This window comes from Mus musculus, chromosome 7 (genome assembly GCF_000001635.26).
Source record: "Mus musculus strain C57BL/6J chromosome 7, GRCm38.p6 C57BL/6J".
In the NCBI taxonomy this organism is placed as follows: Eukaryota; Metazoa; Chordata; class Mammalia; order Rodentia; family Muridae; genus Mus; species Mus musculus.
The window spans coordinates 19,301,766-19,328,717 of NC_000073.6; the positions used below are offsets into that span (position 1 = coordinate 19,301,766).

The 26,952-nt window shown below is 51.6% G+C and overlaps 1 protein-coding gene across 3 annotated transcripts, besides 1 other annotated feature; it reads right to left on the bottom strand.

Moving 5' to 3' along the window:
* Positions 1–930: 930 nt before the first annotated feature.
* On the bottom strand, positions 931–8,353 carry Fosb (FBJ osteosarcoma oncogene B). Of its 3 annotated transcripts, none has more exons than XM_006539543.3 (5): positions 8,215–8,353; positions 7,541–8,106; positions 5,355–5,675; positions 4,794–4,901; positions 931–3,537 (listed from the first exon to the last, which is right to left on the bottom strand). In XM_006539543.3, the coding sequence occupies exons 2-5, from the start codon at positions 7,664–7,666 to the stop codon at positions 3,076–3,078; spliced, it is 1,017 nt and encodes a 338-aa protein (XP_006539606.1). In that variant the 5' UTR covers positions 7,667–8,106; positions 8,215–8,353; the 3' UTR covers positions 931–3,075. The 3 variants fall into 3 exon arrangements, with proteins under 3 accessions (XP_006539606.1, NP_001334515.1, NP_032062.1); NM_001347586.1 differs by having other exon boundaries at positions 931–3,241; positions 3,382–3,537; positions 7,541–8,280; NM_008036.2 differs by having other exon boundaries at positions 7,541–8,280.
* Positions 17,642–18,501: an enhancer, noted in NCBI's record as "VISTA enhancer mm567". NCBI's record gives its function as "enhancer in: heart[3/6]" and the evidence as "EXISTENCE:transgenic organism evidence [ECO:0001131][PMID:17130149]".

A 26,952-nucleotide genomic window follows, 5' to 3' on the forward strand; every position in this document is an offset into this window, starting at 1 on the left:
AAGGTCGTCTCACAAGGAGTCCTGAGCAGGGTGGCCTTGAGACACACACTTAATGGAAGACAAGCTGACAGAAGAGCGAGAATGGGGGAACCGAGGCTTGAGCAAATGCCTTCTCTTTTCCAAGAACCCCCTAGACCACCCGACTGGTGAGCATCTCCTCCTGCAGCAAGTTATCCTTTCCAGGCTTGCTATTAAAGAAGAGAAATGTGTTCTGCCTCCTCCATGCCTCTTGGATCCTTTTTCTCCTCTGCTTTCCATTCTCGATCCTTCTTGAAACCCTCAGCGTCCTCCTCAGCCTGGGATGGGCTAGAAGAGACCACCTAACGCTAACCTTCTCTGCTCAAAACCTGCTGCGGCTCTCTAGTGCTTTCAAAGGAGCGTCTGAACTCTGCATCATTGCCTGTAGAATCTCCCTGAGGCTAACTCTCACTCTCCACCTGCCCTCCACTACCCTCACCACGAACTTCTGGCTCCCCTGGTGTACCAAGCCCTCTCCCCATAGCAGATCTTTGCGCTTGGTATCTACGATCCACATGACACTGAACTCCACCAGTGATCCCCTTGCCTCCACCTCTCAAATGCTAGGATTTACAAGTGTGCCCAGCTTTTACACCTTGCCCTTAGCTGTTGCTGAAGTCATTGCACACCCAAGGTGAATAAATTCTTTTCCGATCATGAAGTCTTCCAGACCCTTCACCAAATTTGTACCTTACACTTTTCCGCCCCTTATTTTTTCAAGTAGGTGGCCCAGCCTGGGAACATGGGAAAACCTAGCAAGTCTCCACTTCCTTTTAGTCCCGTTGTAGGTTCTGATTCATTAGGCGTCCCACTAAGTGCCAGCAAGACCTCCCTAGCAATCCAAACTCCGTTTTTCTGAAAGGAAGCCATGTAGTAGATGTCCAGGGAAAACAGACACTTTGACCTGAAGAATACAGTTTTTTAAAAGCTTTTTATTGGCGACAGTGCAGAACCAAGGGGGGGAGGGGAGCTGCCCAGTGCTAGACTGCCCCAGCACCCCCGGGGTCAGGTGCAAAATACAAAAAAACAAAATGAAAAAAATCACAAATACAGCCTGGGTGAGGGCTATGGAGTCAATGAATTGTGGTCGGCAGTGGCAGGCCCTTCTCCTGATCAGACATTTCCACCCAGAATTCTCAACGATATAGATTGTAAAAAATCTACCACCCAGTCACACTTACTTACAGAAGTAAAATTGCATGTCCCCGACAAATCCAGAATTAACAGACAGACCGGAGATCAGAGTCATTGAGAGTGGAGACATGTTGGAAGTGGTCTGAGCGAGACAGACTTGAGAAAGGATAAAGGGAGAGGCCGGGACTGTCTCCAACAGCCAGAGGAGCCGAGACAACAACAAAAAAGTGACAAAAAGGGACAGCCAGAAAGTCTGACTCAAATCCCCAGAAGCGATTTTGAACTCCACAGCACACTTGAAAACAAGGAAGCTCGCACGCACGCACGCACGCACGCACACGCACACACACGCACACTCATATATAATATATTTATTTATACATAATAGATATAAGTGCTTTTTGGGAACCAGGAAAGGGATAAATAGCTGGGGGTGGGGTTTGGGATTAGGTTTGGAACCTAGGGCCCAGGACAGGGTATGGAATGTTCCATGCAGCACGGGGGACGGGCGGTAGGGCCCATCTCCCCAATATTAAAAAATAGAAATCTGACTCGTGGGATTCTCACGAGGTGAAAGCTGGAGGGAAGGGACAGAACTCGTCTTTGGGACTGAAGGAATTGGATGGAGTGGGATAGTGGGAACTCAGCCCCCTCTTAAGTATGCTAGTCCAAAAATATTTGGGGATTCAAATATCGAGGATAGGGGAGCCAAAGCCTCAGCCCTGAAAACTTCTCTGAAAATTGCCTCGACCTCTGTGAGAGGATGCGGGGCTCCCAGGGTGGGGAGAAGTTGGCGTCCTAGGCTGGGGAAGGCGAAGGACTTAAAGAGAAAAAGTCTGGGGCCTGAGCAAGAAGGCCACCGGGATGCGTCGTGGTCATCCTTTCGAGTCTAACTCCCTGTCAAGGGGAGGGAGGAAGCAAGTGGAAGAAGGGGAGGCCCAGGGAAAGTTTTGGAGGGCTGGGGGTCAATCCCATCCGGCGCACCCAGCAATCCGACCACTCATTCACAGTATAAAGCGCTCCAGCAAGATGGGCGTCGCAGCGCCCCCTGCTGCCCAAAACCAGTAAGGCCCAACGAGGACGGCCAAGGGCGCCTGGGGTGGGGGTGAGGGTGAGAGGGACATAGCATAATACTGCACAGGGGTGGGAGCGGGCCTGAGTTGGGAGGGGGCTCTGTAGCAGACGAGGAAAAAAATCCAACCTGAGCCAGTTTTCCCAGGAGGGAAAGACTGAGCAGTCAGATAGGGGTTCACATTTTGGAATCAGCGGGAAGTGGGGTTAGCAGACTCCCAAAGGGGGCATCGACTTCCCTCAGTCGGGGGCTCAATTCGTCCAGGAGGAGGTTGTAACCTCTTGGAAATGTTAAGTTAATCAGCTAAGGCCCGAGGGAGCAAAACAGAGCTATCTTGGTCACCCTGCACCCTTGAGGGTGGATGGGTGGGTGGGGGAAAAGAAGGACAGGACGGTGCTGTCATTTCCTCGTTGGGTCTCTCTGGAGGTGCATGCCAGCTCGACCTCAACCCACCCTGCACCCCACACTCAGCACCCTTTCCCCTCCAGCCTCACGCAAGACGCCAAAGGTGGGCGTTGCACCCCACCCTACCCACCCAGCCAGCCATCTATCCCCAGAAGTTGGGTTGAAGTAACAGGACAAAGATATGCAGGAGGGGTGTCCATCCCCGCCCCACCCCCTGTCCCCAAAGTCACCAGCTCTCCGGTCTCGCCGGGGCACAGAAAACCAGAGACGGAGCACAAAACACAAAGGAGGTCCTTCCGTCATGTCCGATGGCAGAGGCGGCAGGTGGTCAGACAGAAGAGTCAAAGGGTCCACACACACACCCCCGGACTGCTTCCTCCCCTCTCCTCCTCATCTTCCTCCTCCTTGTTCCTTGCGGGTTTGTTTGTTTTGTTTGTCTAAAGAGTTTACAGAGCAAGAAGGGAGGGCGAGTTCAGCGGGTCGGACGGCTGCTCGCTGCCGCTGGTGCGTTGGGCGCCGGCGAACGCGGAGACCTCCGGGCAGGTGAGGACAAACGAGGAAGTGTACGAAGGGCTAACAACGGGGAAGGGGTCGCCGAGGACTTGAACTTCACTGTGTGTAAAGAGAGAAGCCGTCAGGTTGGGGGGTGCGTCTCGGCTGCTCTGGAAGGGCAGGGGCGGTGGTGGAGGGGGCGGCAGCAGCCAGCCGAAGCCGTCTTCCTTAGCGGATGTTGACCCTGGCAAATCTCTCACCTCGGCCAGCGGGCCTGGCCCCGGCCCCTCTTCGTAGGGGATCTTGCAGCCCGGTTTGTGGGCCACCAGGACAAACTCCAGGCGTTCCTTCTCTTTTTGCAGCTCGGCGATCTCCGACTCCAGCTCTGCCTTTTCCTCTTCAAGCTGATCAGTTTCCTAATGGATCCCAGCAGGGCCAGGTCATAGGAGACAGAGAAAGGAGAATTGCTGGTCAGCGACCACACAGAGTAGCTTCACCCGCCCAACCCCACACTCATACATTCTTGCTGCTGATCCAGGGGGCTGGACAGCTCCCTCCCAACTGAGGGGACCGTCCCCTAAGAGGAAATCCTGGTAGACCATGCTACTCGTGCCTCGGTTTCCCCATCAGACTAAGAGATGGTTGGGAAGAAGCTAGGCAGGAGTGGACGTCACTGATAGGCAAGAACTCCAAGCCTGGTGTGATGGTGAACATTTGTAATCTCAACTTTGAGAGGCCGAGGAAAGGGTCCCCCTGTACTAAGGAGTACTCTGCCTTAAAGGGCAGAAGGGGGCATTGTAGCTCACTGAGTGAAGGAGATTGCCAGCAAGCACCCACAACACGGAAGGAGAGAACAAACTATGAAAATTTCCCTCTGACCTCGTATGTGTGCTGTGGTGCACCAGCACTCACTCAAACATAAGCAAATAATAAATAAACAAACGAAATAATTTTTTGAGAGGAAAAAAGAAAAACACTACAGTTTGTTGAGTCAGTAGGTAATGCTTATGTGTTGTTTTTAATGAGGTTCTGTTACCCATCTCCTTCAGCCTCCCGACGGGAAATCAGAGACACACCCTGGTTTCAAGGGGCAGGCATGAGGTGTGTGTGTGGGGGGTTGCACTGAGGTAGAAGAGAGAAAGAAGTGGGCTTGGTGGGCGCCACCAGCTCAAGTTCGGCAGAACTGTAGATAGCTGGAGTAGCAGGTAAGGAATTGACTTAGCACAAAATAGTTTCCAGCCAGAGCCAGTCAGGATGATGGCATCTCAGCCAAGGGCTGAAACTTGAGGCTATCAAGTTGGGGGAGGAGGGCTGAACTACACAGGTAGATCCCCAGCTCAGGAAAAAAAAATGGAGGCAGGAAGGCAAAATGGATTATTATTTAGTGAAGGAAAGAAGGTGAGAGAATTACCTCCTCTAGCTTGTCTCCTTAGGCTGAGAGAAAGCCAGGAGGGTGACATGTGGGGACATATTCAGGGAAAGTGGGGAACAGTCGAAAGTAAGTGGGCATGGGTCTGAGCATGCATATGGAGCCACTCCATCAGCCTATACTGACCCCTGTTCCCTAAGAGGGGGTTTCCTCGTTTAGGACACAGGCACAGTGAGAAACGGGGGAAGAACAAGGCAGAGTGCTCCCAGCACGGCCTCAAGACACCCCCAGACTCCTCCTTACCGCCTGAAGTCGATCTGTCAGCTCCCTCCGACGGTTCCTGCACTTAGCTGCAGCCAGCTTGTTCCGCTCTCTGCGAACCCTTCGCTTTTCTTCTTCTTCTGGGGTAAGCTGAGTCAGAGATAAGGACCATGAGATCTGGGGGTACCTCTATCAGCCCTAAGAAAACTCCTTCCTCCTGAACCCCAAATAATAACCCCTACTCCTCACTGGCCAGAATGGTAAAGTTCCTTCAGACTTGAGGCCTCAGAGGAACCTCCAACTATTAAGTGACAAAATTACTGTCACTTTCTCTTACTTCCCTCACCCACCTCCCCCCAAGGCCAACTTTTGAAAATAATGATCTCTTGCAGTGCAGGCTGGACTCCATAAGTAGCACAGGCTGGCCTCGAACTCCTGCTCCTCCTGCCTCCACCTTCTGAGAGCTGGGGTTACAGGTCTGCATAACCACTCCTGGCTTATGCTGTGCTAGGGATCTTCATGCATGGCAGCAAGCACTGTACAAACTGAGCCCACATCCCTAGCTAGGCTCCTCCATCCCAACTCCTGAGGCCTCATACTTACTGTCTCTTCTCGGGGTCTTCTAGGCCTGGCTCTGGCTGGACGGGCAGACACAGGTCCACTGGTGGTTGTGCTGGTTGAAGGCCCACCACTTCCGCTTGCCCCGCCAGTGCTGTAGGCACTCAGGCCTGGGGTTGAGTAGCTGGTTCCTGGCATGTCATAAGGGTCAACAGCTGGAGGCTGGGAGGCCAGTGGCTGCCCCTGGGACTGGGCCATGGAAGAGATGAGGGTGGGTTGCACGAGCCACTGAAGATCCTGGCTGGTTGTGATTGCGGTGACCGTTGGCACGAAGGAGCCGGGCATTTCCCCGAGACCGGCGCACTCCTACGGGGTGAGACATACACACACAGGCGTAGACACACAAACAAAGCCACCGACACACACACGCCCAACACACATAACACACACCGACCCCTGTGAGTGAGCACAGGGTGAGCGGGTGTGGATGTGTGTGTCACAGGCAAAAAGCCACAACACCCACCCTTCCACTACACCGTGACGCAGTGGTTAATGAGAGATTCTGTTCAACTGCCTTCTACCTCCTCCTTCTTCCTCGGGGAAAGGTTGCACGGTTCCAGCGGGTGGTGAATCACACCCCGGGTTGGTGACTCTTAGGTGTGGGGGGGTGGGTGGGAGAGGAGGCTGGACAGAACCTGGTGACAAACCTCCCGGGATGGAGCCACAGACATTCACACACACATACAGCCAAAACACCCCACCCCCACCACAGAGGGAGGGAGAGGGAGAGGCCTTAGCCCAAGCCTTCCTCTCCTCCACTCACACACAAACACACCCCCCACTGCATGAGGGCTCCCGCAGGGGCGGAGATCCCAGTTCCAACGGTGTTGGGGGACCGGCCTAAGAGTTGAGAGCATCCCTTCCGAGTGTCTGTCTCTTCCCCAGTGAGACTGACAGGTTTCAGTGAACTGATAGGCAGAGAAAAGTGACAGCGAGAATCTCTCAGACTGTCTTGCAGGGGATGGGGTGACATAGGATCTGCGTCCCCGAACCCAAGAAGCGTCCATCACGCCCCCCCCCCCCCTTCCCGCAAGTGGAATCCTAGAGGCTTAACTACTCTAGGGGGCGTGGCGAGGGAAGGGCTGAATCCCTGGCCAATCAGAGCCCTGGGAACTAAGGGAAGGCAGACCTTTTAGAGACCACCTGGCTGCCTCTCCGTAGGCTAGCTCATCTAGTGTTTGAACACCTCGGAAGGACTGAGTGTCTAGAGCTCAGGGAGCACGTATATGTGTGCCTGGAGAAGGGATGAGGCCTTCAGTTCCCCCTTAGAGGCGCTAACACTCAGCCAAAAGCCTCTAGCTTATGACAACAGGACCAGGTCCACACAAGGTCCTCGCAGACCCATGGGGTGACAACGAGTCCCCCGATCGCGACAAGAATCCCCTAGCTCTCCCTCTTGGAGACCCCCAGCACGGGAAGAACCACAAAAAGCAAGGAAGGGAGCTACGCTCTACAAATAGGAAGGGAACGCTGATTGGCTAAAGCTCGCGCCGCGACAGCCAATCACAAAGCCACGCTGCCCCCTCCCTTAGCAACGTGGCCTCGGCGTTCCAAAATAGAACGTGCCCGGGACGTCAGGGGCGGGGCGGGCGGAGGGGGCGCTGCGCGCTGTGCGTGCCCCGCGTCAGACGGAGGATTCCAGCGCGTCAGCCTTTACGCACGGGTCCCCCGTTACGTCTCCGCGCAGGAGGCGGAGGCAGCGTGACCGGGGTTCGAGGCCCTAACTCTTGCTGGGTGGAGGGTGACTGCGGACTTGCAGTCCGCGTTTTGAAGGAAGAGGGAAGAGGAGGAGGCTCCTGGAAGCTTCTCTGGAATTTTTTGTTTCTTTTTCTTCCCCTACTTGCCTAGCTTCGGCTTAGGGAGCCGGCTTTCGGCTAAAAGTTCTCAGCTTCTGCTAACCACCGGGTATATACTTTGCACCGGGCATCGCCAACGTTTGCCCAGCTGCATTCCTTTCCCGCGCTCCGCGCAAATAACCTTTTGCAAACATCACTCCATTCTTTGCAGTTTGCAAACAACAAAAAACCAAAGTGCAAACCGAACTATTGCAATCCCAGATCCTGGGTTTTGGCGCGTCTCTATTTGAGAGGATGCTCAATCTACACTTTAGCCTGAAAGAAACACCCCCCCCCCCAACCACTAAAGTAGAATCTTTACGATCTAAAACTTACCTGGGAGGCGGCGGCGGTGGGTGGACTGCCGAAGGAGTCCACCGAAGACAGGTACTGAGACTCGGCGGAGGGTGATGAGCTACACCGGGAGCCGGAGTCGTAGTCTCCGGGAAAAGCTTGAAACATTTCCCTGGGCACAGGGGGGCCCCTGTGACCACGCTGAGGTCGCCGGGAAGCCAAGGCTATGGCCGAGTGGAATGAGATGCGAGTCCGGAGTAGACCGGACACGTCTCCAAAGTGCGCTGCTCGGGGAAGCTTAGTCTCCGGTTCGGAGAACTGCCCAAGTTTCGATGCAAGTTCCCTCTGCAAGATCCCAGATCCCCTTCAGACCGCCGCTGTACCTCCTGAAAGTCCAGGCTCTGTCGGTTTCACGGGGGGCGACGCGGGGATCGCTCCCCGCCCAGAAACCCGCCGGGCAGTGCCGCGGTGCAGCGTGCGCTTCAGATGCAGTTCCAATCCTGTCGAAGCGTCCCAAGAAATGAGGGAGAGCAGAGGGGCGCGATCCAGAAGCCCACAGAAAGAAAGTCTATCCTCCGGACGAATCGGAAGAACGATCTAGAAAGAGTCTTGCAAAAAGGAAACCCACAAAACTTTCTCTCCAGTTTAAAAATATATATAAATATATATATATAAATTTTTCACGGCCTCCAAGAAGAAGAAAAAGAAAGAGTCACCAGTAGTCAAGTCCAGCAAGCCCCGGCTCCGCGTGTCCCCGGCGTAGCCGCTCCAGTCTTATGAATGAAACCGGGAGCTGCCGGGCTGAATTTATGCCTCCGGGACCCGCCCCCGCGCTTGCGTCACCCGCAACTCCATGCACAAACCTCCCAAACTCTCCCTTCCCGCCGACTGAGCTCCTTGTGGCGCCCTCCAGGGCCTCGTGCACCTGCCACCTGCCCATAGTGTGACCCTGGGGGTCTCGGGGGTCCCCAAGGCTGCGTTCTGAGGGGCTTCGCGGGAGGGGATCCCGCCCCGCCCTCCCCGGAGTTCCTGTGACGCAATTAGCCATATAAGGAGCTCGGCCAGCGCGGCCCAGTGTTTGTTTGGTATCCTAGCAATTACGTCAGAGGGAATCCCTCGCTCCTGCGCGCGCCCGCTGTTGCGCTGTGCGGAACCCGCCCGCGCCTGCGCAGTTCCACGCTGTCCCGGAGGCTGAGATTGACAGGCGCCTAAACTCCCTCAGAAGGCCCCTGCTGACCCGGGTTGGAGAAGGTGCAACTCCAGATCCCAGGTCTGCTTATACCCCTGGGACCCCACCCTCCCCAAACCGGTGCAGCGCCCCTGCTGGTGAAAAAGAGCAAGGTCCCCAGTGCAGATTCTGGCGAGAGGGGTATAATCAGTCTAGGTGGGGAAACTGAGGCTCAGGAGGAATTGGAGAGTCTGTGATATCTCCAGGTGTAGGGATGGGTAAGGATGCAGTCCCCTCCCCACTAGCTTTGTCACGGATTCTGTGTGACTCGGTGAGCTTGGAAAATGTGCTCCCTCCCTGATCTAAAACTTCAGTACTCATAGCTAAGCAAAGGATAGGTGGCTTTTCCGGGTCCCTGAATCTGGGGGACCTGCAGAATTGGAGCAGGTAGGAACCCACACCCGGTGAGTTCTTCAGGCTTGATGGTGTTGGAAGCCTCTCCTTCCCACTTAGCTCAGGAGACAGAAAAGAAAGTGTGTATACAATAATAATTGAACAATAATAATTGGTGGTGTCTGGTGGTGGTGGCAGCTGCGGCAGCAGCACACATCTTTAATCCCAGCAGAAGCAGGGAGATCTCTGTGAGTTCGAAACCAGCTTGTTCTACAGAGTGAGTTCCAGGACAGCCAGGGCTACACAGAGAAACCCTGTCTCGAAAAATAAATAAATAAAATACTAGTGCATTAATATAATCGGTGGCATGTGTTTAGCAATCAGCAGGTATCAGCCCCAGCAAGATGGTTCACAGGTAAAGGAGCTTGCTACACATACCTGACAACCTGAGTCCCATCCCTGGGACTCACGGTGGAAGAAGAAAAATGACTCCTAAAAATTGTTCTCTGATCTCCACATGCATGCAAAGACAGAAAACAACCAGTACTCATATGTAGTAATAATAATAATAATAATAATAATATCAATATTAATGATTTAAACAAAAGGGGATGTGAGGGCGGGAATGTAGCTTAAAGTGGAATGAATGTCTAGCATGTGTGAAGTCCTGGGTTCTATCCACATCCAGAAGGAAAGAATATATATACACGTATTGTGAACATCCCCTCCCCCTATTGTGAACATCCCCTCCTCTTTCTACCCTTTGCCCTCCTCCTTTCTCTGTCTGTTTTTGAGATGGGGTCTCATTATGTACCACCTTTGGCCTGGAATTCATTCTGTAGGCCAGGATGACCTCTACCTCTTGAGTGTTGGAGTTAAAGGCACCTTCCACCATGCCAGGCATATCTGATCTTATGTCCTGCTTGTTTGTTTGTTTGTTTGTTTTTAAAACAAAGACTAGAATTTACTATGTACCCAAGGATGACAATGAACATCTTGCTCTCACCTCTATATTGTCGCCAGGCCTGGTTTATTACTGGGGATGTAATCCAGGGGCCTCCTGCATGCTAGGGGAGCCCTCTGCCAACGGCTGCTGCATCGCTGGCCAGGGTCCTGATTCTTAAGTACCCACTAAGAAGGATGCCACCAGCAACTGCAAAAAGCCTGGGAGACCCCAGGCCAAGCCTAGGGAAAGAAAACTTTTCCAGGGGAGATGCCACACACACATGTCCATTCACCCTAGACAGGGAGCCAGCTCAGAAGAGACCAAAGTCCAATTTGCTGAACCGATGAATTTTCTATTAGAGTTACTTACAGGAGTGTGCATGGGTGAGGGGTGACTTACGGGAGAAGTCACTCAAAGACAGCTGCGTCACCCAAGCCCGCCCCAGCATGAGTGACAGCTTACAAAGCTGGGAGCCTGGAGCACCCTGCAGAGCCTGAAGACTGCTCCACAGATTGGAGGGTGCTCTCTCCAGATGTCTTAGTTGGTCTAAACCTCTTGCAGGCAGCTTGGCTAGGTTCTGAGTCTTCCAAATAGCTGGTCTGTTGTCAGGATCTCCTTTGCAGCTTGGCATCTTTCCATCTTAGGAGTGGGGAGACTCTTAGCCATAATTTATTGCTTACTTTGGCAGGGAGGGGCTTAGTAAATGTGGTCAGTTTCAGGGACTTCCTATTGTGAGTCTTTTGCCTTCCTGTTTAAAGCACTTCTCTGCCAGATGGAATGTTTCAGTCTTGGAGGAAACTGTTCCATAACTCCTGGTCCAGCCCAAAATCTAAAGAAGAAAGCAAAGAGGCACTTTAATTGTTTATTTTTATTTTGTTTTGCTTTGTTTTTAGTATTACTTATTTTATATTATCTGTATGAGGGGTTTTGTTTTGTTAGGTCTTTGTATGAGTGTGTGTGTGCACCCTGTGTGTGCCTGATGCCCACAGAGGTTAAAAAAAAAAGCCATTGGATTCCCTGTAACTGAAGTTAGAGTTGGTTGTGAACCACTCTGTGGATACTGGGAACCCAATCCAGGTTCTCTGTAAGAGCAGCCAGTACTCTTAACCACTGAACAATTTCTTTACCCCAAGAAGCACTTTAAATACGTTAAATCTCGCCAGAAGTGGTGGGTCTATGCCTTTAATCCCAGCAACTGGGAGGCAGGGCAGGCAGATCTTTTAATTCTAGGCCAGCCTGGTTTACATAGTGAGTTCCAGGACAGCCAGGGCTATGTGCAGAGAGACCCTGTTTAATAATAATAATAATAATAATAATAATAATAATAATAATATTAAAACAATGACAATGCTCAAGGCCAGCACCATAACACCACAGACAAAGGTGTGATTTCTAACACCATAAAGAAAAGACTTGATTCTCTATACCAATAATGGGGAAGATGGTGGGGAGCCACATAGGGATAAAGGGACTGGTGGGGGGTGCTAACAGGTGATGCCAGAGATTGCCAGACAAAAGCCTGACCTCAAACCACCTCCCACCTGGTTCCCCACGCCCCCTCTGTCTGCTCCTGTCAGGAGGGAGGGACAGGTACTCAGAGATGACAAAGCAGCCACTGGCAGGCCATGACTCTGCTCAGGCATCCGACAGGGAGTGACCCCTTAGTGTTCTGCCCACCTCAGCTTCTCCTCCCCTTTCCTGTGGGTTAAAGGAGACACAAAGTCACCCACTCTGCCTGCCCCAAAGCCCTCAGACCCCGACACAGTAGCTCAGACACCCAAAATGCCACCACAGGGACACTCAGACATCTGTCCACAAGTAGCAGCCCACAGCCTTACATGACAAGTGTCTATATACACAGGGAGAGAAAGAGGCTCCCTGTGAGACAGTAACACAAAGCACACAAAAACATATGCTCTTGGTATGCGTGAGTGAGGGGTGACTTACAGGAGCAGAAGTCACTCAAAGCTGTGTCAGCCAAGCCCGCCCAGTACTGTTATTTCATTTTGAGTCAGGGAATTATTATGTAGCCCAGGCTGGCCTAGAATTCACTGGATTGCTGGCATGGGTTAGTCTTTCTGAGATAGGGTCTCATGCTGTAGCCCAGGCTAGCTCTGAACAATCAATCTATTACCCACCCACCCCCACCCCCCGCTTCCACTTTCCAACTACCTACCATGCTTGATTCTGTGCTTTTCTTTCCTGAAATGTCATCACCCTGGCCTTCATGCATACAGAGTCCTCTGGTCTTCCCTTGGCCAAACTTTTGCCACTACATTCCTCAGTTCCCACAAGTCTCGGGCCACATCCCAGCCCTACCCCTGCAGACCCCTGTGAGCCGGGATGTTTGTGGGTGTTCTGATGGTTTGACAAGAGAGCCATCCCTATGGCAATACATGAGTGTCCTTGTCCTGTCTCCTCGCGCTGATAGACCCCCTGCCTCCACCCCCTAGGCCAGGGTTGAATTGGCTGACTCAGTTAACCTTTGCTTGCAGTCCTGGAGTCCTCCCAGAGGGGGTGCCCATGGAGATTCAGAGGGACAAGATGGTATGATGTATGGTGTCTGTCAGTGGTCCTTGTCCCAGCCTCCCATCTCCCTGCTGTGCCTCAGTTCCTGAGGTTTCTGTATGCCCTTCCCACTGTCTGAAGCACACGGATTCTGGTCTACTTGGCTCCTGAAGTCGCTTTGGTCTCAGATGAGCCAGCGCCTTGCAACAAGCATGTCGTCTCCCAGGTGTTCCCATCAGGGTTAGTGTGAAGCTGCCCTGTGTCCCAGCACAGGACAGGCAATCTGTAGGTGCTGTCGTCATGAATCTACCATATTTTTACTTAATTATTTGTGAGGCAGAGTCTCAGATAGCTCACACTAGCAACCAGTGTCAGGTAGCTCAGGCTATGTTTTTTTAGCCAAGGATGAGCCACCTAGAACTTCTCCCATCGTCTTGGCTCCAGCCCCCAGTGCTGGAATTACAGGTTTGTATCACCACACCTGGTCTGTATAATGGTGGGGTCAAAACCAGGACTACATACATCCAAGGCAGGCATTACTGCAGAGCCACATCGCAGACCGACCATGTGTTCAAGTTTCTCTGTTCTTTTAAATTAAAAAGTATTTTTACTTCTTTGAGTGTGTGTGTGTGTGTGTGTGTGACCTTGAAGGAGTTTCTTTTCTTCCATCATGCAAATGTCAGGAATTGAACTCAGTTCCTTAGACTTGCAGGCAAGCGCCTCTACCCACTGAGCAATCTTTTCAGTTCTCATTTCTCTTGTTTGAAGCAGTCTTACTCTATAGCATAGGCTGGCCTCCAGCTAACTCCCTCCAATCCTCCTTGCCTCCTGAGTGCCTCCCGAGTGCTGGAATTACAGACATCAGCCTCCATTCAGGTCTTCATTCATAAGGTCTGACAGGGCAGCACAGTTATCTGGACCTCTCTGATCCTTCGAATGTAGCTGCTGGATCAACTGGTGGCAGGGACCTTGTGTGTGAGTGTCAGACCTGACTCCAGGCATTTGTAACAACCTGCTTTTCCCATGCTGCCCGGCGATGGATGGGCTTGTGTCTCAGGGTCTTCTGACTTGAAGGGGGTAGTGTGTGTACATTTTTCTTTTTGAGGATCTCACTGTATAGGCCAGACAGGCCTGGAACTCAATCTGTAGACTAGGCTGGTCTCGAACTCACAGAGATCCACCTGTGTCTGCCTCTCGAGTGCTGGGATTAAAGGTGTGCATCACCATGCCTGGCTAGCTGTGTATATTTTTAAGGAGGGAGAATAGAATACAGAATCCAAAGAAACGTATGTATGAATGAAAAGAAAAGGAAATTAAGAAAGAGAAAGGAAGGGAACATGACTGTTCCTAGGTATGCAGAGGAGAGTTTATTATAGATATGTGGGAGAGCATAGCCAGAGGCAGGGACCTCTAGGATAGTCCAGAGTCGACTTAACCCTGAGCCGTGTGGGGAGAGAGGGAGGGGAGCCATGGGAGCCAGGTGCAGCCTTAAGGTACAAAGAGAGGGGAGAGCTAAAATAGTTGGATTACATAGGGATGAACAGCCCAGCCCCTGGGCTGGAGAAGTTCAGCATAGCGGGTGGGGTATGCCAGCCAGGAGGGCATATAGGAGCTGAGTTATTGCAGGGAGAAATTGGGGGCCAGGTCCTCTTGATATGTTAAATAGGCACCTCAGCCATTTGTTTGAAACCTAACAATGTATAGACATATACAGTTGGACAGATGTCTGCCCCAAGGTACACATACACGCTCTAACAGATACTTAGCTGTGTCTAGCTAGTCATGCCTACAATCCCTGCAGAAGGATCAGTGAGTTCAAGGCTGGGTAATAGAGTGAGCTCAAGGGTCTCTGGGCATTACAGTGAGACCTTGTCTCAGAATTACATATAAAACAGGGGTCTGGGGACAAACCATGGGCACGTGGGTCTGGGAGCAAGCTCAGTGGCAGGATGTTTGCCCAGAATGCAAGAAGCCCTGGGTTCAATCCCTAGCACAGCTAAATAGTCTACAACAGTGCCTGGCACTGCAAATGTCTAAGTTATTCATATCAAATGAGATCATCAAAATACCGAGAGTTGCAATCTTCACAATGAGAATTACGGATGTCACTTAATAGGGTAAAGGAAGCGAGTCTTGTGGGGACAGTCTTGTGTGTGTGTGGCAAGCTGTAGCTCTGGGGTGGCTGGAGGGTAGGGCTCCCACGCTGGCTTTTGTGCGCCTGTGCCTGCGTGTGCAAGTGTAAGAGCCCATTGTCTGCTGACTCCATTGTCCTCTGAGCCTCGCTTGCAACTTCGCCATTCTGTGCGCAAACACTAAGACCCCATTCCACATCCCAGCCACAGGTCACCAGGCTACTGGCCGCAAGCCACAGCTTCCCCTTTCTCCCACAGGCACTTCCCTCTCCCTGACTGGGGCCTACCCTCTGCCTTTTCTCCCTCAACTTTCTCTTCCTGTCCTGCAGATGCTGTGGTCGGTGGTCTCTGGCAGTGGCCACCCTGTCCCTGACTCAGGCTGGAGAGCCTTTACTGACCTTGATGTGGTTTGCATGCCCACACAGCCAGACAGCCACTCGGGGGTGTCTCAGGGGGTCACTAGCGGCCACGTGCCCATGCCCAAGGTGACTGATTTCAGTCCATGATTCAGTCTCCTTGTCTCGGCCACCAGGGTTGCCCTGGTTGTGTGATGTCAGAAGTCAGGTATGTGGCTAGGGTTTCTCTAAGGTGACTCAGATGCCGAGATACCCTCTTCTTCCTCCAGACACTCTGGGCCAGAATCCAAGGCAAGCAGCCACTGAGCCTGACACTCCCTTCCCGGCCCACTCCACACCCTTCATGACCCAGAGCTGAGGATACAAAGGAAAGAAAGGGTTCCCAGAAGCAGGTCTTGAGCCAGCCTGTGTTAGCTACCAAGCCTTCCCCACCATCCCAAAGATCGTACATGTCTGTGGATCGTACATGTCCATCTGTCTATCTGTCCATCTGCCCAGTCATTCAATCAGCCATTCAGATATTTTGTTGTTTTTTGAGCCAAGGTTTCTCTGTGTAGCTCTGACTGTCCTGGAACTCTCTCTGTTAACCAGGTTAGCCTCGAACTCACAAAGATCTGTGTGCCTCTGCCTCCTGAAGGCTGGGATTAAAGCCCTGACTCACCCACCCTGCTAGCAATTCAGTTATTTAATCGGCAGCCATCCCTATTCACTGAAGCCCTGGGGCACAGAAAGAAACAAGACAGGCAAAAGCATCCAGCTGGTGACATATACCTATAATAGTTGGGAGGTTGAGGCAGGAGGATTACAAGTTCAAGACCAGCCTGTATATTGTGCCCTATATTGTGGCCATTACTTTCTAATCTCACCAACCTGCAAACCGGCTTTTGTCATTCCCCGAGAGTTTTTCCCACAATTCCAGTTTCTTAGAGTCCTCCACCCTCAACAATCATTTGGAGCAAGTCCTTTCAGGAGTCTGCCCTTAGGCTGGCCTGCTTTAGCAAGCTCTCTTTTCTTTCTTTTCTACATCTCGGTCCCATGGAGGGACTCTAGTCTCTACTCTTAATCCCTACACTTTACCATCCAGATGCTTTTCCCAAAATGTGAACTTCCAGAGGTTTTTGAGGTGTGTGTGTGTGTGTGTGTGTGTGTGTGTGTTGTGTTGTTTTGTTTTTGAGATAAGGTCTCAATATGTAGGCCTGACTGGAACCGTCCCTAATCTTCCTGGCTCTTCTCTCCAAGTATGAGAATCCAGGTGTGCGCCACCACCCCTGGATGTGCCAAGCACTTTGTAAACATTTTCCATACAAACTTGTTTATGGCCAACAGTCTTGTGAGTGGGTGCAATTATACACTCCCCTTCTCTAGGGGAAAGCTTGAGACAGGGTCTCATTCTAGCCTTTGCTATCTTGGTGTTTGATATGTTTTGTGTCAGCCCTCCTATCTCTGTATTACCTACCCCATTTGAGAAACAGCAGATACGGGGCACTGAGACCCTCCCATTAGAGCAGAGGGAGTCACACCATTTAAGTCCATGGGTACTGTCACCATGGTGGGTGTGTCAGTGTCTTCCAGCCTGGCAAAGAAATGGGGACAGAACTCCCAGCAAACAGGTCCTCAGGTGTGTGATCACAAGCAGACCCTCAGAGCCTGTCCCTCACAAGGCATAGTACACTGCAAAGGACAGGCAACTCTGGAAATTGTAGGTGCTATCATGGCCGTGCCATAAGCCTATCATCCCAGCACTTGGGAGGCTGAGGCAGGAGGATGGGGAGTACAAAGCCAGCCTGGGCTATAAGAAGACCCAGCTTTTTATTTTTTTTAAGGACAAGAAAAGGAACTAGACTTGTAGCTCCATGGTACAGGGCTTCTCCAGGAGGCGTGAGGCCCTGGGTTCAATCACTGATACTGTCTCAACTGGGCATGAGGGTACATGCCTGCAATCCTAGCACTCAGAAGGTGGAGGCAGAAGAATTGCCATCGATCTTCCTCCGCTATAAAGTTTGAAGCAATCCGGACAATGTTAGACTCCGTCAAAAAAAAGAAACAAGAAACAAATGAGGAAGTCGAGTTCAGTGCGCAGAGAGAGTTCTGGGATTGTAGTTCTGGGGTGTTTGCACCCACGGCCTTGTGCACACTAAGTAAGCTGCTCTATCAGCTGCAGCCCCAGAGCATCTTTGAGTGGATTGTCTGAGCACACATAGTTAATATACAGGAGGCAGAATGCCTCTGCCAGAGGTGAAGCCACCCACAGGCACTTTCACATTCACAAGCTTCCCAGATCACCTGGGAGGCCCTCACACAACTCTCTCTCTCTCTCTCTGTCTCTCTCTGTCTCTCTCTGTCTGTCTCTCTGTCTGTCTCTCTCTCTGTCTCTCCCTCTCTGTCTCTCTGTCTCTCTGTCTCTCTCTCACACACACAGATACACTCACAAACACAAACCAAATACAACAACACACACACTCACAAACATTCACACAACACACACACATGCACAGTGGTCCTCACACAACTCTCTCTGTCTCTGTCTCTGTCTCTGTCTCTGTCTGTCTGTCTGTCTCTCTCTCTCTCTCTCTCACACACACACACACACAGACATACTCACAAACACAAACCAAATACAACAACACACACACATGCACAGTGGTCCTCTGGAACCTGCTGTCTATCGCACAACTGGGCACTGTCCCCAGAACTCACTCCACTCATGCGGTCACACCATGCTTCTCTCTGTCTGCTCAGAGATTCGGCCCAGCCCTGGTCACATGAAGCAGCAGCATGGGGGGCCTTGGGAGGAGGGGTGCTGGGGCCAGTGGGTAGACCCTCCCAGTTCGCGGACTGTTTCACAGACAGAGCCCGGATGCTTCAGACTGGCGGAGTGAGACAGGTAGGCAAACCTACAGGGGAGAGAGGGAACGGAGGGCAGGCAAGGGCTGTGGCTCTAGGTCTGTGCGTGTGCACAGGTCATACACTGCTCAACCATCTCCAATGGTGGTGGGAATCCCCCTGACCTAGCACTACACCCAGAAACTTAGGATCTGAGGTCACAGTGACACGCTTGAGAAGGGCCACCTCTCCTCTTTTTGTGCTCCTGTTTTTGAGTGCTATGGTTTGAGGGGAAGGAGACAGTCAGCGAGCGGGAGGCTCCGGACGGACAGGCACTCCGGGGAGGAGGGGGCGCAAACAGAAAGCAGACAGTGGTAATTTGGGGATACGGGTGTCCCCTCGCTGCCATCTCCGGGTCGAGCCGTCTGTCTGCCCTGGCCGGTCTTGGCTGCTGTGCGCGGTCGCGCCGCTTGGCCAGGGACAAACAACCTTCCCGTCGCTAGGTAACGGCGTGCCACAGGCTGCCGCGTCACTGCGTCAGCGCGGGCGGCCGGGGGGGAGGGCGCACGGAGTCGCAACGGCGCTGTGGTTTGTTGACGTTGCTAGGCAACCGCCGCGGCGCTGCCCAGGCAACGCGAATCGACTGTTCTCCGTCTTAAAGTAGCAGGAGCCCTTCCTGGTTCCCGGGAGGAGACCCTGGAGCTGTAAGAAGAAGAAGAAGAAAAAAAAAACAGTTCCTTTCTGACTACCGGGACAGTCAGTGGATTTGGAGGCTGGGTTAAGTTTACCCCGTTCTCAAAGCGGAGACAGAATACCAGGTTGCAGCTGGCAGCTGTAGATAGATATCTTTATTTCTTTTTTCCTTCTTTTCCTTTTTTTCCCCCCTCGGTGTCAAAACAGGTCTCTGTAGCCCTGGTTGTCTGGAATTCACTCTGCAGACCAGGCTGGCTTCGAACTCACAAGAGATCCATCTGCCTCTGCCTCTCAAGTGCTGGGATTAAAGGCGTGCACCATCATCGCCTGGCTTAGATATTTCAACTCAAGTACTTGAAATGTTGGTGTTTGTTGGTTGTACTTTTGGTCAGGTTGGCTTGCAGCAGGTGCGTCGGGTACGTGGTAGTGAGAAAAAAAAAAAAAAACTGGATTCTGGTCCCTGCTCTGTAACTTTGACCTGTGAGCCCTTTCTTTACTGAGGTGGCATCGTCACATTGCTCACCATAAGAAGTGTGAAATCGCTAAATTCTGTAAAGCGGGTAGTGGGCAGAAGCACTTGCCACCAAGCCTGAGAAAATGACTTGAGTTCCTAGGACCCACATGATAGAAGAGTTTTCCTCTGACTTCTACATTTGCATGCTGGCACCTGTCCTCCTACCCTACATAATAAGTAAATAAATGACAATAAGAAACTGACCTGGTTCTGTACCTCACTGATTTTAAGATAAACGAGCAAGGGAGATGGTTCAGTGGGCAGAGGCGCTTGGTGTTAACCTGAGTTCGATCCCTGGGACTTAAATACAGGTGAAAAGAGAGAATTGACTTCTGTAGGTTGTTTTCTGACCTCTACACACAGGACATAGCACTTAATTCACCCCACACGGAACAGGTTAATAAAAATGTAAAATAAGTGGCGAACAGGAATGAACATATTTCATGCACTGTGGCGTACTAAATAGGCAGCTCTGTTGTATACTAGTGATTTTTTAAATACATTTTTTGATTTATTTATGTACATGAACGTGCACCACCTGAGTGTCTGGGGGTTACAGATGGTTGAAATGTGGGTGTTGGGTGGGAATCGAACCCAGGACCTCTGCAAGAGCAACTGTTCATAACCACTGAACCATCTCTCCAGCCACTATTAGTGATGTTTTTATTATGTCCCACCAACTGGCAGGTGGTGCTGCAACCCTGCCATTTAAATCCTGACTGTGTGACCCTAAGTCAGTGACTTGTCCTCTCTGACCCCACTTTCTCCTTTGTGAAACCCATGATCTCTGTGTCACAGAGTCATTTCCGGGTAACGGTCCTGGGTGGGGGTTCCCCTCATGGGGCTTGTCAGGTCGATGACCTGTGTCTGTGTAGTGACTCACCATGCAGTGTTATGTAAAGCTCTTAGGTTCTGCATGGAGGGCAGGTTATGTAAACGATGTCTTTGGTACATCCTACGTAGGAGACCTGGAGAGGAGAACCTGGTCCCCTGAGATTGTCAACCCATGGCAATGGCTTTGACTAGCAAGCATGGCTCATGTGTATACACACTGTTGAAAGAACATACACCCCTCCTGGGGTGGGGGTCCCTCTGTCTGCCTAATTATCATTCTGCCTTCCAGTCATGGGTTTACTTGAGAACTTTATGTTTATTAGTTTATTATTTCTGTGTGTGAGTCTGTGTGTTTTGCCTATAAAAGCCAAGTTCTGATGCCTAGTAGGATAGGTTCTGCAAAGACACAGTGCGGGGGGGGGGGGCGCGGGGGGGGGGCGGGGGGGGGAGGAAGCACAAACAAGAGTTCCTTCAACTGCAGCAAGGTAAAGAGGTGCAAGTATGTATCCCAGCCACTCAAGAGGCTGGGGGAGGGGAAATACAGCCATTCCAACCTCAGTGACTAGACAAAACATGTGTTTGAAAATAAAAGGAGATGGGAATGTAGCTCAGTGGTAGAGCCCCAGCCTGGAATCCTCCAGTGAGGGGTAGGGACATGGCTTCTTAGTAGAGCCCCTGTCTAGAAACCCCCAGTGAGGGGCTGGGGTGTAGCTCAGTGGTAGAGCCCCTGCCTAGAATCCCCCAGTGAGGGGCTGGGGACATGGCTTATGCTTTGAGTGCTTTTCTAGCCCACAGAAAGCTCTGGATTCCATCTCTAGTGCAGACAGATAGACAGACAGAAGTGACAGGTAGAAAGCGTTTGTTTTCATTCCATCAGAAAACACATCTCCAAGAGCCCAGGGCCACATCTCGGTAGACATGTGTGACTAACTTACACAGGTTGTTGCAGGAAGTGTGGGGTGTGCCTGCTTTAGGACTGTGATTGATCGTGGAAGGCTGTGGGTCCTCCCCTTGGCATGTACCAGCCTGTCTGTAAGCTAGTGACCCAAGTCGGCACAGGGGATGTGGCCTGACAAGCCTCGCACCTGTCAAGCAACATTTTCCCCGTTGGGTCCAGACAACACCCTGCTGGATGTGGTTACCTGAGAACCTTGCCGCAGAGCTGCGGGACAAGCCCACATGGAGGGGTGCAGCGCAGGCTGTAGCTCTGGAAGCTGACGATGTTTGTTGTATCTTGGTGCCTGAGTCTAGGGGGTTCTGTCTTCAGAGACAGTGAATCGTACATCTGAGATGAATGACATTTTGGGGGTCTTAGTTTCTGCATATAACATTTCTTATTAAAGATTTATGTTTTTAATTGTTCATGTGTATGGGTGTTTTACCTGTGTGAATGCCTTTGCTCCACATACATGCCAGGTGCTTGGTGCCTTCTGAGGCCAGAATTGGCATAGGAGCCCCTGGCACTGGAGTTGCAGATGGTTGTGAGCCACCATGTGGGTACTGGGGATCAAACCCAGGTCCTCTGCAGGAACAACCACGGCTCTTACCGGCCCCTTTCCAAGCCCTAAGATTTATTTTTATTTCTACACATGGTGTGTGTGTGTGTGTGTGTGTGTGTGTGTGTGTGTGTGTGTGTGTGTGTACACTCATGCATGTAGGTGCAGGTACCCAAGAAGTCAGATATCCTGGAACTCACGGTTATGAGCTACCACAGCGTGTGCTGTGAGCGCTGAACTCAGGTCTTCTGCAAGGAGCAGCCAGTGTTGTTTGTCACAGAGCCATCTCTCCCGACCCTCTCTCTTTTATTCATTACTGATACTGCTGCTGCTGCTACTACTACTACTACTACTTTGGTTTCTCTGTGTAGCCCTGGCTGTCCTGAAACTTACTCTGTAGACCAGGCTGATTTTCAGCTCACAGACATCCACCTGCCTCTGCCTCCATAGTCCTAGAAGGCTTGAACCACCACTACTGGCATCCTCCTCCTTTTAAAAAAAGTGTTTTTAATGTATTATTAATGGGAGTGCCTCTGTGTGTGTGCATGTGATATGTATGTACATGTGGTAACATATGTGCATGTGCTGTGTGTATACACGTGGTGTGATCTGTGTGTGTGCATGTGATGTGTGTGTACATGTGGTAGGATATGTGCAAGTGCATGTGATAGGTATGTACATGTGGTGGGATATGTGCATGTGCCGTGTGTATACATGTGGTGTGATATGTGTCTGTGCATACGATGTGTGTAGATATGTGGTGTGATATATTTGTGTGCATGCGATGTGTGTGCATGTGTTGTATGTACCTGTGTGACAAGTATGTGTGTGATGTGGTGTGTGCACATGTGTATGAAGTGTGTTTGGGGACTCTCATGCCACAGTGAATGTGTAGAGATCATAGAATAGATTGTGAAATCTTCTTTCTCCCCTCACCATTATGTGGGTTCCAGAACTGACCTCAGCTTGCCAGGCTTGCCCAGTGGGTGCCTTTATCCACTAACATCTCATTGGCACTAATAATGAAGTCCACAGGGACCAGGGGTACACCATCTGACATCATGGTGGCTGCTGCTCTCTGCTAAAGACTTGTCCGGAGTGTGACCATCAACAAATTCGGCAGCTCATCGTCCATCGGCCTTCGGGTTCTGTCTTTTCTTTCTTTTTCTCTTGTCAGTGTTTGGCAGGGTCTTTGCCATGTAACCCTGCACGGTCTTGGGATGAACACCTCCTACCTACCCCACCCTCACCGCAGCGCTGGAATCACAGATGGTCGCCACTGTGCCTGCCAATGTGGGGTTGCTGATCCGTGCTGCTTTCCAGCCCAAGTTACTATCACTGCTGTCTCCTCCCCACTGGTCCCTTTGCCTCCATCCTGCAGTCTGCTGGGCCCCCTCCAAATCAAAAACCACCTCATGGAGTGTTCTTCCTTTGCCTGAGACAGGGTCACACTTAGCCCTGGGTGGCCTTGAACTCTTTATGTAGCCGAGGATGACTTTGACCTTTTGGTCCTTCTGTCTCCACTTTCCAAGGGCTGGGAGTTTAGGTGTGTGCCACCAATTCTGGTCACATGTAGCACTTAAGTCAAAGGCTTCACTGTGACCCGCGCAAAACAGGCCTGTCCTGTCTGTCACTCCCTCCTCTAGTTCCCTCTACTACACTGACCTTGTCCTATTCTTGCAAGCTCTCTGCACTTGTTAGACTCCCGTGGCCTGTTTTAGAGCTTTCCAAATGCTACAGAAGCCACTCTTCACTGGGGGATTCTAGGCAGGGCGCTACCACTGAGCCACGCCCCCAGCCCCTCACTGGGGGATTCTAGGCAGGGGCTCTCCCACTGAGCCACGCCTCCAGCCCCTCACTGGGGGATTCTAGGCAGGGGCTCTCCCACTGAGCCACGCCTCCAGCCCCTCACTGGGGGATTCTAGGCAGGGGCTCTACCACTGAGCCACACCCCCAGCCCCTCATTGGGGGATTCTAGGCAGGGGCTCTACCACTGAACCACACCCCCAGCCCCTCACTGGGGGATTCTAGGCAGGGGCTCTACTACTGAGCCACGCCCCCAGCCCCTCACTGGGGAATTACCTCTATGTTTCTAGTTTCCTCTGATTTGGGAATGCTCAGTTCAGATGTTTACAGCCTCCCCTCCTGACTAGTTACTGAAACATTGCCTTCTTTTTTAGGTCTTCCTTTAAAAAAATACTTTTGATTTTAAAATATATTTTTTTACGGGTGTGTGTGTGTGTGTGCGTGCGCGCCCCCTCACCTGCCGCCCGCCCACGCAAATGGGTATGTGCCACTCCTCCAGTGTGAAGATCAGTGGATAACTTGCAGGAGTCAGTTCTCTCTTTTCACCTTGTTGATCCTGGGGATGGACCTCAGATCATCAGTCTTGGCAGCAGGAAGCTGTTCCTTCCCCTGGCCTTTCTTGGTCACCTCACTGACAGTTACAACCCCCAGTCTTCCCATTACCCTGTAATCTTTCGAAGAATTTAATTTGTCAAGACATGGTTGCTCTGTATAGTTCTGATATCAAGGAACTTGCTCTGTAGACCAGGCTGGCCTCGAACTCAGAGATCTGCCTGCCTCTCCCTCTGGAGTGCAGGGATTAGAGGTGTGTGCCATCACCACCACCTGGCTTTGTCTATGTTTATCACCTATGAATTCCTTGCCTGGCTCCTTCCCTACTCACAAGCGCCCAGAGTACCGTCATCTTTGTCACACTCACAGCTCGGAGGGCACGGGCTGGCCTGTAGCAGATGTTCAACAGACACTGAATGACACCTTTAGGGGTTCTGTGCAGGGTGATCAGCGCTTCAGTCTGAGGTCTTCAGAATCCCTTCCTTCATCGTGACCACAGCGACATTGCCCTAAGGCCTTCGTATGAAGGTTCCCCACGTTTACAGATGTGAAACCGAGATGAGGCGATGGGGAAGTCCCAGAAACAGGGCTTGAAGTCCCCAGTGAAGGGGAAAAAAAAAGATTATCCTGATATCAGGGGCGTCCCTGCATGTTTAATAGCACTATCTTGGTGTCTATTCCTGGGGTTGGTTCTTGCTCTTCTAGTGGAGAGGCCTCTGTCTTATCTCTTCATCCCTGATAGTTCCTGGGGGCTGAAGACTCCAATCCCTTAAGGTTTTTATTTGTTCATTTTATTTATTTACTTTTTGTTTTTGTTTTTTGTTTTGTTTTGTTTGGCTCCAGGATCCCGAGGTCTGTTTGGCCCTGTTGTGTCCCAGTGTCTGAGTCTGTGTGTACGCCAGGACTCGGGGGTGAGGGTGGGGGCGCTGCGGCGGGGGGGGGGGGGGGAATGGCGGTGACCCCTGTTCCTTGCGTCCTGGGCTCAGGTCCCAGTCCAGCCTGTTTGCAAGCACCCTCCCCTTGCCCTGGCTGCGGGGTTCCCACAGGACCCGCCCCAGGGCGGGGCTTGTTGCCTTAGAGACCAATGTTTTGCAGCTGCAAATTGGGTCTCTGGGCCACCAACAGGAGCTCGGCCCTGGGAATCCCGGCTCAGCGTGGGAGCGCGTCGGGAGGGGTGCAGGGTCACCTAGTGCCGGGCTGGTACCCGGAGAGTCGTTTGACTTGGGAAAGCAGAAATGGGAGAATATATAAGGGGACTACGACAAGATAGGGCCATTGGGACTGTTTCAAGGAGACAGGAGGAACCTGGGAATAGGAGCTAGGAGTATTTCTAAGGGTCGGTTGGAGGGAAGAGAAAGGAGTTTGGGAAAGATTCAGAGATGTAGGAGGACATTAGGAAAGGTCAAGTGGGAGGTCTGCGCAGTTTGGGAGTGCTGAAAGACAGGCTAAGGATGGCTGGACCAAAAAGGAATGTGGGGACTAGAAATTTAGGGGGATCTGGAACTGCAAGAGATGTTGTAAAGGTAGGACCTGGGGGCTTAGTAGAGAATATGTATTTACAGGGCGTGTGAGGAGCTGAATTGTAGGGTATAGGATCGTAAGTGGAACTTAGGGACACCAAAATCCTTTCCTGGGAAGGTTGCAAAGAGCCGGAAACGCGGGTGAATCAGAAAGGGGAGACTGGTTACTTTCAGGCGCCAGGAGGGACAGCCCCTCCCTGTCCATTGTCCCCAACCCGGCCAGGACGTCCGGCGACGTCCCGAGGGACAGGAGTACTGCTTATGTAACCCTGCCGGGCCACCGATCCCGGGTTAGTCTCCTCCTTCATCTCCAAGGAGGGGCCTAAGTCGGGATCCCCGCTGATGACTCATTACGTCATCGTGGGCGGGTCACAGCCAGGCGGGAACGGCTTTTTCTTGCTCAAGCACCTCCCAATGGAGAGAGAATCCAGGCCCTTATCTGAGGCCCAAGTGGACTCGTGGCTTAGCGATGTCCCTCTGGGAGGTACTCATCCTCATGGCAGTGGCTATCAGTCAGGTGGGTAAACTGAGTCCCAGATCGTGAGCTAATTCCCACAGAGTGCTGGTTGCTTTTTTGCCACACATTTATTTATTGTGGATTGAAGCCAGATGTGGTGGTCCATGGCTTGTAAACCCGGCTCTCTGGAGGCTGAAGCAGGGAGATTGTCTCAAGTTCAAAGCCAGCCTGGGACTTCTGGAAATGATAACAAATACATTGAGTACCTAGTCTGTCCCCGTTACTGCCTACCGTGGAAGCTATCCAGCGGTCACCAAAACCCTGGCCCAGGAATCCAGAATTCCTTTAGCTAACTCTATCCTATTGTCAATGACTCCAGGTAAACCTTCTCCAGACCCAGCCTCCAGCGGTAGACCTTCCCATTAGCTCTCTGAGAGACCCTTCCTTGGGGCTGGGGACAAGCTACTCATCTGCCAGCTAATGTGTTCCTGGACTTCCTCCTGTCCTCATCTGCACCCCAGGGTGTGACTATCGATGCCTGCAGGTGGCGAATCACTCTGATCTCATACAGCTGGCCTGCTGGCACCTCAGTGTGTCCCTCAGATGTCATTTAATAACTTCATTCTCCTGCTCTAAGCATTTCTGGGTGCCTCAGGGCCGCAGTAGGTAGGCACTGACACTGTAGTAGCATCATATTCTCCCAAAGGGAGTCTTCCGGAGTCTCCTACGGGAAGGTTACAGAAGATCCTCTCAGGAGCCGTACTTTGTGCCCTAACTTGAGTCTTGCTTTGATCATAGCCACTTTTCAGTGGCGCGTGCGCGCGTGCACACACACACACACACACACACACACACACACACATACATATGAGTGTGAACATATGTGCACTTCTATGTGCACACACACATGCACACGTGTGTATATGAATGTAGAAGCCATAGCATAGCATCCAGTACCATTCCTCAGGTGCCAGCCTACTTTGTCTTTTAGATAGGGTCTCTCACTGGCCTGCAGTTAGATAAACAAATGAGGCTGACCCACCCCCAGCTCCAGGGTTCCACCTGATTCTACCCCCACAGTGATGGAATTTGAAGCTGGCATTAATTAATTAATTAAGTAAGTATTGCTATGCATATGAATGCTTTGAATGTATGTATACCACATGTGTGTAGTACTGAAAGAGGCCAGAAGAGGGCATCAGATTCTCAGCCTGGAATAACAGTTCTGAGCAGTCATGGGGGGATTGTAACACAAC

What these genes read in the sequence shown, in the direction of transcription:
- Fosb (XM_006539543.3), bottom strand. Translation starts at nt 7,666, where the DNA reads ATGTTTCAAGCTTTTCCCGGAGACTACGACTCCGGCTCCCGGTGTAGC. An exon ending in GAAGACCCCGAGAAGAGACA is followed by an intron (nt 4,902 to 5,354) that starts GTAAGTATGAGG and finishes TCTCTGACTCAG; the next exon opens with CTTACCCCAGAAGAAGAAGA. An exon ending in TGACAGATCGACTTCAGGCG is followed by an intron (nt 3,538 to 4,793) that starts GTAAGGAGGAGT and finishes GGGATCCATTAG; the next exon opens with GAAACTGATCAGCTTGAAGA.